Source organism: Mugil cephalus, chromosome 23 (genome assembly GCF_022458985.1).
Source record: "Mugil cephalus isolate CIBA_MC_2020 chromosome 23, CIBA_Mcephalus_1.1, whole genome shotgun sequence".
Taxonomy (NCBI): domain Eukaryota; kingdom Metazoa; phylum Chordata; class Actinopteri; order Mugiliformes; family Mugilidae; genus Mugil; species Mugil cephalus.
In genome coordinates this window covers 14363650-14375376 of record NC_061792.1, presented here as the reverse complement: position 1 = coordinate 14375376, position 11727 = coordinate 14363650, and the positions used below count along the sequence as shown (strand labels likewise).

The following is an 11727-nucleotide window of genomic DNA, read 5'->3' as shown; positions in this document are numbered from 1 at the left end:
GAAGGAGACCACAGACGGTGACCACGAAGTAAAAAAATGAGCATAAGACATGAAATGGAGATAAACGAAGTGTTTATGTCTGAGGAGGACGATTAATTGGCCAAAGAGAAGAAAAATTACCCCCCAAAACTACAAAAAAGTGACCATAAAGCAAACAAAATCACCCAAAGAGACAAAGAAAGGCAGAAAACAGAGCCCAGAAACAAACAGAGGTTCAACAAAGGGATCAATAAAGTTAAGAATAAAGTGAAAAATGACCACGAGACACAAAATGGAGCAAAATATGACACAAAATGGCCAAAAACAGACCAAAGAAATTAAGAAATTGAGCCCAAGAAATGTTTCAACAACAAAATAGTCTGAACAGACCCAAAAATGACCCCAAAAACATGCAAAACTGCAAAAAAAGTGACCATGAGACATAAAACTGAGTGAAAACAGACCCTAGAAATAAACTAATCGACCCCAAAAGGCCCCAGATCTCCTGTAGTTACCTGTGTTGAGGTCAGAGACCATTTATTTGACCCTGGAAGCAAACAAATAATAATATTAATGATAGTAGTAAATAAAGGACGGAGCGAAGCTGGAGCGATCGGCCCCAGTGTGTGTGTTAATGCCAGGTTGTTGGTCGGCTGCCAGGTGGTGACTCAGCGGCCTCACAACCTTTTCTGCAGCCCAGCAGGAGATGCTGTTGACTGGTCGTCACGGAGACAAGTCCAGCCGGCTCTGAGGATGCTCCGGGTCTGTTTGAGGACGCTCGTCTCCCGGGAGAATAAAATAAAATGAAAAAAATAAAAAAATAAAAAAAAAAACCTGAAAGAGACACGACAGGGGAGAGAAGAACGAGGTCGTCTGAGACGTCTGTCTGGGGTTTGGCTTTAATGCTTCACGAAGGGCGAGGAAATGGGAACGAAAAGGATTTATAAGTCAATAATACGACTGGAGGTAGATTTAGGATATAGAATTAAACAACAAAAGATCTATGGAAGCAAAACTAAGAAATAATAAGTCTTTGAAATGTTCAGAACAGAAAATAGATGCAAAAAACCCACAAAATATACAAAATAACTGCAAATATTTCCAATATAATTCCAAGAATTTACTAAATAATCAGAAATAGTTGCAAATCGACTGCAAAAATATGTGAAAAGATCAGAAATAGATGCAAAATATACAAAATAAGCAGAAATAGTGGCAAAACAGAAACAAAATCTACATAATGATGTATGCAAAACAACCATAAATAAGTGCAAAAGAACAACAACATGTACAAAATAGTCGACAACAGTTGGAAAATAGTTGCAAAAATATAAAAAATAATCAGAAATAGATGAAAAAAAGACTAAATATACAAAATAATCCGAAATATTTGCAAAAAATTGTAAGAACATTCTGAATAATCAGAAATAGTTGCAAAACAGCTGAAAAAAACATACACAATAAACAGAAATAGTAGCAAAACAACCACGAAAACACATGAAACGACCAGAAATAGTTGCAATACGGAAACAAAACATGCAAAATAACCAGAAACAGATGCAAAAGAACAACAACATACGCAAAATAATCAGAAATAACTGCAAAATGACCACAAAATATGTTAAAATAATCAAGAATAGATGCAAAACAACCGAAAATAGGAAGAATATTAAACTATCAAAATCAAAAAAATAGAAAAGACTAACAAAAAGTAAAAAAATCTAAAATTACAAATAAAACTCTCTCATTTCAGCCCCTAATAAAGTTTTTCTTTAATTAGAGAATGGTCGTCTTGTGAACCATGATGAAAACGTTTCCTGTCGAACACGAGGTTTCACTCTGACACCAAAGAATCTGACAGATGGACGAATGAAGACGGAGACGGGCAAATGAAAGACGACGCTCTGTGTCTCCTCACAGAGTTTCCAGTGTTCGGGGCGAACAATGAAAACGGTCTGCAGACGTCCACGTGAGGAGAGTAGTTACAGTCGCACAAAGACGACGCCTGTGATCTGATCTGATCTCTGCGAACACAAAGAGGTCAGAGGTCAGAGGTCAGAGAGGGCGCCGCTCATTTAGGGAATTCAGGACTGAAGAAGGTGAAGGTGGAGGTTTAATTTATCGGTTTGAGTGGCAGGAATATGAAGGAAGCAGCTCTGACAATGTTAAAAATATTAAAATTATTCAACTTAATGAGTTAGAATGCATCAAAAAATGCAAAATGTATTTTATGCTGAGTAAAAGATGATGTGTGAATCTTTTGTTATAATAATAATAATGATTTATTAGATAAGATTTCAAAATAAAAGTATTAAATAAATTATAAAAATATTTTAAATTAAATAAAATTAAATCAGCAGTTTAGACATTGTGACAAATTATTATTGTAATAATTATCATTAATAATTATAATATTAAAGATGAAGTGTATAAATATTTAAAATTAAATAAAATTATCAGTTTAGACATTGATTAAAAAAGTAAAAATAACAAATGATTTATTAGATTAAAATAATAATAATAATAAAAATAAATAATTAAAATTAAATGAAATTAAATTAAATTACCATTTTAGACATTAGACATTTAGACAAAAATGTGACGTTCCTGTTTAACAAATTTGACTTTTTGATAAGCTGTAAAGTTTTCATGTTTTTATTTATGTCACGTACAACTAAAGCCCTGATATATTCTTAAATAAAGTGAAAATAAGTCCAACTCAGGAAACTAGTTTTTAGAACTTTCCACAGCAGATTGGTCCCAATGATATATTAGGAGGTTTTATAGGATCCTGCACATATGGTTGAAAACAGAGCGACTGAGTTTCTTTTCCATATTTACTCCCTGAGATGTGTTTGCAGGCTTTTCTTTGTGCTGCTGAGGGCACATGTCTGGCCAACTGGAGCAGTGAAAGGAGCGTCTTCATTAAGATGCACGGCCAGACGCTTCCTCTGAAACGAGGCCTTTGTCGTCGGACCAGGACCCGAACGCAACGAAGCGAAAGCAGAACCAGATCAAAGGGACGACCCACATTTATTTCATCGTCTTAATTAATTTGGAGCTGTTTGGTGAATGGATTCCACCTGGAAAATACTTCAGGGTTGTCAAAACGATGCCTCCATGCCAGCGTCGTTATATCCAAAAAGCTGCACTTCCATGAACTGCCACTAGAGGCTTGTTTCACGAAAAATCAATCCCCTCCCCCATGTTTAGGGTCTGGTGCAAAACCAGTTTTCATCACCCACTCAGGCTGCTAGCAGTCTTTAGCCTTAGCTTCCCTAATGCCACGCCCCTTTTTAAACTAGCTAGGAGTTAGCTGGGGGCTAGCCACTGCCAAGATGGCGGCAGGCTGAGCTACAAAACTTTCGTTGCCTCCTCTCTGTAGCGCCCCCTATGGGCAGAGGCTGGTGTCTACAGTTCGTTTGAGAATATTAAAAAGTATATAACCCAAAATAAATATTAAAATAAAAAATAAAAATAATCCTCTACAAAAAATGTGCCTCTTCCTTCGCATCTTTATGGCATGAGCTACTTTTTTTAGCCATATGAGCTATTTTTTAGCTAAAGTTTTAGCGTTGCCTCCTCTCTGCAGCGCCCCCTGGTGAGTGGAGGAGAAAATGAGAAAATAAAAGAAAAAGAAAATAAATAAAATTAAAATAATCAGCCTCACAGCTTTATGCTATTTTTTTTTAGCAATAAAAATAAAAGATAATTTTTTTTTTATTTTATTATTATTGTTATTTATATTTCATTAAATGTTTTTGGCTACAGTTTTCCGATAAAATTATATAAATCAAAATTTGAATGAATAAATAATAAAAATGTAAATATTTGTGTGACAAAACCCTATAGAAACAAACCAAAGATATTTAATAAATAAATAAATAATTACAAATAATATAACAATAGACACATCATGTGTGATGGATTAAATATGCCTGTTAATAATGTAAAATGTGAATAAATAAGGAAAATATAAAAGTATTAGTCTGCAGAGCAAGTTTTCTAAGGTTTCAGTTTCCTTTATGTCTCGTCGACTTCGTCACTCCTGTAAACTGAGTGCAGGCTGGATTTGCAATTTAAAAAATATGGAGATTTCACTATTTAACTTGTGCAAATCATCCAGAATCCAAAAACAGAAAAAAGAGGCTGTGAAGTGCTGATATCACGATGCTGACGGGAAGGTTTGCGGAGGCAGAGCTGAGCTGCAGTGGAGTGAGGGGAGGTGGAGAGAAGGGATTGGTCCAGAAGTTTGAACGGCAGCCTGGCTGACCTCAGCTCAACGCTGCCCCCCCCCCAACCCCCACCAACACCACCACCACCACCCTCCCTCCCACCAACGCCACCAGCCACAAATGACTGCAGTATAAATCCTGGAGTCCTCATCCTCAGCCTTCGCTCTCTGGATTCACAGCCTCGTCCTGCAGCCGCATCACGGTAAGAGCGTCAGTCCTGGTTTTATCTCGAGATTAAACTCAGAAAACTGCTTTTCTCAAGCCCTTCTTTTATTACATTTATATTTAATGGGTGCATTTGGCCTCATTTATTTTAGTTTTTCCATTTTTTTCCTCATGCAAATAAACTTGATGGATGACAGTTCTTAAACTCTTCCTGCATCCTTGAAACGATTGATCCAGATTGATCCAGATTGATCCAGGAACTAATTCTCTTTCTTCTTTTATCAGGTGTTTAAACCTTTTATCCTCCTGAAAAACAAACGAAAAACAAAAGGCCAGATGACGATGACTGACCTGGAGACCTCGATGGCCACCATCATCGCCGTGTTTCGGAAATATTCGGAGAGAGAAGGGGACAAACACAAGCTGAAGAAGAGCGAGCTCAAGGATCTCCTCAACGACGAGCTCCCGGATCTGATGGGGGTAGGAAATTTAAATAAAATAAAATAAAAAATAAAAAAAAGAGGCTGATTTAAAAAAGACTTTTTAACACGTTTTTTTACTCCCTGCAGCACGTGAAGGACCAGAGCACGCTGGACGGCCTGATGGAAAGCCTGGACACCGACGGAGACGCCGAGTGCGACTTCCAGGAGTTCATGACATTCGTCTCCATGGTGACCGTGTGTTGCCATGACTTCTTCGAGCACGAGGACGAGTGAAAAAAAAAAAAAACGGGGGACAAAAGGACGGAGCTACAGTAAATTATAAAGAGGCCTAGCAACGCACAAGACTGAGGGCGGAGAGGGCAACGAGTCCAGTTTAGTCGTAGCAACGTTTGACATCGTCGTCTCCTGTTTGATTATAAATGTAAAAGTAGCTGAGCTAAAGTAGGTAAAATAACTTTTTTTTTTTTTTTTTTTTTAAGGTGTTTGCTGGATTTGCCACGGAGCAATCACTAATGCAAGTTTCTCCTCTTTGAAAGCGACGGTAAAGTTGTAAAATCTGAGTCGTGCGAGTGAGAAACGCTGAACGGAAACTTTGTCTGCGAGGTTTGGCTACTAGGAAGGAGTCTGAAAGTGGCTAGCTTGTTTGTCTACACCACGTGGCTAATGGATTACGTAGCAGGCTAGTAATTTAGGCCGTAATTATTGTCGACTATCGAACTTTCAAAGTAACCTTCTTTAGCAGCAGATTTAACTGTCTGGTAAATGTTTTAAAAATGGCTACCGAGTTGATGCTGCTCCTTTCGTAGACTTAAGTTGACAATTAAGACGTTGGCGAGTGCTAAAAAAGCTGAACTTGTAAATGTGTGCAAGCATTAAAAACATTTAATGACCAGTAAATTCGTCAGTACGGCCTTTGATGTTGTGTTTTCTAGTGTGGTATCAATCATTTTTGGAGTTTTTTTTTTAAGCCAAAAGAATCAACGTTTAAGAAATCGAATGACTACCAAATTTTGAAAAGTGGCTAGAAAGTTCATAAAATCAAGTAGCCATTGGTATTAACCACATTTGACTCCATAGTAAAAGATTTTATTGGCTGGTAAATGTTTAAAAAATGGCTACGGAGTTAGACTTAAGTTGACAATTGCCCTGAAAGTTTCTTGTAAATGTGTAAAACATTTAATGGCTGGTAAATTCTTCAGTATGACTTTTATTTTCCAATCATTGTATCAATCATTTTTGGAGGCCACAGAATTTAGAAAGTTATTTTTAAGTCAAAAGAATCAACTGAATATTTTTTAAAAATCTAATGACTACCAAATTTTTAAAAAGTGGCTAACAAGTTAATAAAATCTAGTGACAATTGGTATTAACCACAAAACTAGCAATTTGGCTCCATATTAAAAATTTTAATTGGCTAGTAAATGTTTAGAAATGGCTACAGAGTTAGACTGAAAGTTTCTTGTAAATGTGTCCAAGCGTTAAAATCATTTAATGGCTAGTAAAGTTCTCAATAGGCCTTTAAATCTTAAAAAGTTAGCTAGCAAGCTAATCGGGTCACTGGGTTTAACTACATTCTTTACAGGTTTCAGTGTTTGGAGAATATAGTTTTGAAGCTAATTCACAAAAATTAGTTTCTATATAAAAATATTTAATTGGCTAGCACAAGTTTAAAAATGGCTCCTTTGGTAGATTTAAATCGACAATTAAGAACGTCCACTAAAGTATTAAAAGCTTTTAATGGCTAGAAAACGTTTTTCATTTGAGGTTTTGCTTTTCAAATCTGAGGAGGCAACAACGTCTAATTAAGAAGCTCGTCAAGTCTAATCTTTGTAATTAAGTTGTAACCTCACTGATATGTAATATTGGCTCATTTTTCTGAATAAACAACTACACAAGTGTAATATTTTGGTTTCATTTGTTTAGCTTCTCTTAGTTTACCTTCAGGACTTCTGCTGATGATCTGAGTAATTTTTATGAGGATGATTTCTTAATTAATTCGTGTTCAATCCCAATTTAAATATTAAACATTTGCCAAAACCTAAAAGCACTTTGTTTGTTTGTTTGTTTTTTTCTCTTCCAAGAAAATTTAAATCCCTAGAAAACTGAATAAGTTCAAATATATTACTTACTTTTTAGTGTGCAGCTCAATGAGCCATAACATTATGACCACCTGCCTGCTGTTTTCTGATGCTAGCAAAAATAAATAAATAAAAGTGGAACTCAGAGACCAAGTTGACACTGTGAACTTGAGGGTTTGGTCCTTATCAAAGTCCCCGCTGGAATGTTTTTATTTCCTCCTTCTAACATCAACTTTGAGGACAAAATGTTCATCCTGTTCCCTAATATATCCCACCCACTGACGGGAGCCGTGAGAGCCGGAGGATCGGGGTTAACAATCATGCAGCCAAGACAAAGCTTTAATTATTCTTCTTCGTCCTGCTCTGCACACATCGACGTCTGATTCTGACCAGAATATTCTGCAGAAGAAGATGCACATCACGAGGCCAGAGGCTCCTCGGCTCATTAAACACACGGAGAGAAATAAAAATGTGTGTGCATTAGCAGATGATGCAAGAGGCGTTGTCAGCTGCACGGACATCTGCAGGCTGTTTGGTGTCAGGAAGGTGGAGCCAGCGCCGCGATTGGTCGAGGGGGGAACAGAACCCGGACTCTGGGGACTGACACCACACCCTTCTGTGAGTGTGTTTGAGTTGTGTGCCTAGTTTGAGCTCTGTTGTGTTTCTTCTTCTACGTCTTCTTCTTCTTGTTGTGGGTGAATGAGGAGCTGCCTTCTGACTCTCAGAGCTGGTGAGTTTGTTTTTTTATTATTATTCTTCTGTCATGTTCAGCAGTCGAGAAATAACCTCTGATCCTCAGGAAAAAACTTCACTTTCGCCTTCATATCCACGGTTTACTGGAGCATGACTCTGCAGACAAACATCAACAATATGTTTGTCACATTGTCCGTGCAATTTCCTCAAGTTCATGATTCATGTGTGAAAAACAGAGTTGCACTGTTTGACAGGATTTAATAGAACGGATTGTTTTGCGAGAAAAATGTCACTTGAATGTGTTATCATCAGTTTTTGGACTCATTTGAAAGTAAACACACAACATTTCAACATTATTTGTGCAGAACTTTCTTTCTCATTTTTTTAGGAACTTAAGAGAAATAATTTGGAGGAAAACTAGCTGTGAAAAATAAACTGTCACTCAAATATCTGCAATGATTTTTATACATTTTCTGACGACGTCTTTGTTTCCAGGTGGACGTCATCATGGTAGACTCAATCCCTTCGTCTTTGGATCACGCGGAAGAGGTTTTAAACAAGACGGTGACAATAGGTACATACATTCATATATATATGACACGTGAGAATGTGTCTCTTTTAAAAAAAAGACGACCGATAACGCTCAGTATTTATATAAAACATAAATATTAAAGAGCGCAAACAGGAGCCTCGTCCTCATGTGAAAAGTTCCAACCAAGTCCACAGGTTGCTAGGTGACGTCCCAGGCTCCGGTTGCCAAGGTAACCCCGCTGCAGCATCGTAAAGACACTGCTAGCACGTGGACGGAGTTAGCTCTTCATTCTTCTGATTGAAGAAGTTGTTTTATTAGATTCAGACAGAACTTTTCCCTCTTGTTTTCGACAGTTTGTGCAGATTTGAGCTTAATTTAAGCAGCTAATGGAAGTAAGACACGGATATATAAGTTGCACACGTCCTCCAGCATCTAACGCGTCTAATTTACAAAGAGGATTCACATATTATTCTTTCGATTATTGACACTTCGCACACCCACGGAGCGGCCGAGGTGTTTGTGTGTTCAGCGGGGAGTGTCTTATCAGCCCGATGCCAGAGAGGAGCATGGGAAGGAGCGAGTGTGACGCCTCGGGGGGTCTGTCGCCGTGGAGATAAGAGCCGGCTCACTGATACCTGCTGGTTTCCACAGCACGGACAAACCTACTTTTTTATATGCAGCTGTTTCTGCAGCCGGTAGCAGTATTTGGTGGTGGACGGTGCAGCTTCTAGAGGTTTGAAGAAGTCTTTATCTGGTTTAACTGATTCCTCAAAGTTATTGATGCAAGTTGGTCTTGGCCCACCCACTATCAACCCCACCCACCTCCTATCAACGCCACTGCTGCTTCATGTCCCTAAACGTAAATATATAGTGGGAAAGTTTGAAAAGAGCTCCTAAATTCAACGATTTTAAGCGTTTATTGACTTCAATCTCAAGATTTACCTTCACATATTAAACATTTAAGGTCTAAAATCTCGGGAAGTTGCGATTGTGCCTCCTCTGTGAACAGCGAGGCTCTAAAATAGACGGAGGGTGTTTGAATGCCACGCATGGCAGGATTCAGAGCTGACAAAAAAAAAAAAATTAAAAAAAAGAATCAGCTGCTGTGCTTCCTCCGGATGATTTAACAGAGGGCGCGGTGGCTGAGAAATGAAAATCTGCAGAGTGACACAGTCCACAGGGAGATTTAAAGCTGTTTTACTTATTTTTCAGGCACAGACGATGAAGATTTTGCAGCTTTAATCGGAGGTAAGAACTCGTTTCTTCTTGTGTTTGTGTATTTATGCTGCAAAACTGGAGATTTTGCACGATTAAATTGTGCGCTCTCCGTCCTCCAGCCATGATTTTTACCTTCCCGCTCTGATACTTTCTTGTCACCGTTGCAGGATCGGTCGTTGCTGTGCTGTTAGTGGTGATCTGTTCGGTCGGAGTTCTGCTGTGGTGTCTGGCCAGAAACAAAGGCTCGTACAACACCAACGAGACGGACGACTACGTCATCGGCGACGCCGAAGAGGATGAAGAGTCGCTCGGTTCTGACGCGGTGCTGCAGAGCAAACAACCTCTGAAGCCCAAAGAGGAGGAATGAGATGAGCGAGAGGACGGACTGTGTGGCTTTTTAAATTCCTTATTTTTCTAAAGCTGCACGACTCAAACCGTTTAAAATGTGAAGTGTAAAAAGTGGCTGTGAGGTGCCAAAACGTGACAACTAAGAAAAAAACAACTTTTTAGAAAAGAAACTAAACAAAACTTTTAGAAAATACATTTAGACTATTTTTGTGTTTTAAGTGACCTTAAAGGGCCGTGCAAACAGGAAGTGACGACCACTGACTTAATGAGAGATGTAGAGATGATACATGGGGGGAAACTTTTGCCGGATGGGCCCCAGGCTGATCTGTGAACCCAGACGGAGCGGTATTTACTTTTCAAACATGAGAAGAGCTGTGTCCGTCCACGCGCTGGCTATAGTTTTATACTCTGTTTGTTTCAGTCTCAAACATACGAGTTTATCTAGCAGGCTTGTGCAGAACCGAGGCGACTCCACCCTACAGGATGCTGAACTGGAATTACAGGAAGTGGAATTAAATTAAAGAGAAATTCCTTAGAAATTTGTCACGTTTAACAAATGTTTTGGCTTAAATACTTAAAATACTTATAATATTCTTTGACCAAATTATGCAAAACTGAAACTAGCTCAGTCAGAGAGACTTTGAATACCTGGATAAAGTAAAGCATTCTGGGAAATGAAGTATCTTTTTCACCGTTTTCCATAATTGTAAAGTTATAATACATCAAATTTAAAGTGTACACAAAGTTCATAGTGATAATTACTGGGATGAAATGTGTGAAACAGTCTCGTCTTGTTCTGACGCCAAAATGATCAATTTGAATTTCACAGAATTTATTGGAATTTCAATCCCACTTCCTTCAGTTTGAATTGCAAATTCTGCTTCCTGTTTGCATCCTCAGTTCAAATTCACTTCAAATTCTTGGAGTTGAATTGGAATTAGGAAACGCTCTGTTATCTACACTGGAAAGAAGCAAAACATTCTTATATCCAATCAAATCATCCTGTGTTAAGAAAAAATAATCTGCCCGTGGGTGAAGGTGTTTTTCATTGACAAAAATACGTAAAATAAGCACAAAGTTCTTGTCTCTGAACAAAATATAGGACGTATTTCTTTAATACAAGGATGTTTTGCTTTGTTGAAAGTTTTTTTTTTACAGTGTATGAGTCTGTAACGTCCTTCTGTAGACTTTGCTTTTGATTTCTAAACCTTTTGCAGCTCCAAGTCACTAATATTACTGTCAAACCTTCTCCTTTTGATAACATAGAAACACCCTGATGACGATTTTCTACTGTGTGCATTGAAGACAAGTCTTTTTTAATAAATGATAATAACTTTCTGATACATTTTACCTCCTGTTTTTCTTTTTTTTTGTGTGTGTGTGAAACTCCGCCCTCTTGTGGCGGAACGGAAAACTGCACTCCTCATTCTTGTGGTTCGTACTTTAAACTAAGATGCATTTCTACAGAATCTCAGTGTGTGTGGTCCGGACGCTTCTCGCTTTCTTGCCAGATTCTCAGTCTGAGCATGATGACATGGTTTGGACTCGGAGGGATGATTCGTTTTAACTCTGAGTCACCGCAGACTTCCAGTGACTCCAGCTGTTTTCTTTGCATCACGACATGTTTACCTGCTTTTACACCAACTACCTGCCAATAAATAACCTTTTTTTATTTATTTACATATATATTTAGTCAAGAATATTCTATTTATAACTTAAATGGAGATATAAAGCAACATTTATATCTGCAGATAGAGACATTTATGTCATTTTATTCAGTGTGCACATGATAAAAAGCACCATTACTCACTCTTACCTCATAAAATACATTGGAGGTTAAAAATAATAAAGTTTTCTACATTTCCTTGTTAAAGAAACACCACAATGACAGTTTAATAGTTATTGTGGAGCTTTAATAAATGACATATTAAGAGTTAAATATATAAAATTCCAGTTTTCTGTTAAAGTTTTTCTCTTTTTTTTGCCTCAACTTCCTTTGCTTCTAATAAATATCAATTAAATCAATAATAAATATA

At 37.7% G+C, this 11727-nt stretch overlaps 2 protein-coding genes across 2 annotated transcripts; both read left to right on the top strand.

The window, feature by feature from the left end:
- The first annotated feature begins 4256 nt into the window (after nt 1-4256).
- Nucleotides 4257-6723, top strand: s100b (S100 calcium binding protein, beta (neural)). Its single transcript, XM_047576686.1, has 3 exons — nt 4257-4416; nt 4665-4859; nt 4949-6723. The coding sequence occupies exons 2-3, from the start codon at nt 4716-4718 to the stop codon at nt 5093-5095; spliced, it is 291 nt and encodes a 96-aa protein (XP_047432642.1). The 5' UTR covers nt 4257-4416; nt 4665-4715; the 3' UTR covers nt 5096-6723.
- A 755-nt stretch (nt 6724-7478) lies between these two features.
- LOC125000921 (cell adhesion molecule 4-like) lies at nt 7479-11034 on the top strand. The gene is made up of 4 exons (XM_047576685.1): nt 7479-7630; nt 8089-8167; nt 9338-9373; nt 9511-11034. The coding sequence occupies exons 2-4, from the start codon at nt 8101-8103 to the stop codon at nt 9708-9710; spliced, it is 303 nt and encodes a 100-aa protein (XP_047432641.1). The 5' UTR covers nt 7479-7630; nt 8089-8100; the 3' UTR covers nt 9711-11034.
- Nucleotides 11035-11727: the final 693 nt, after the last annotated feature.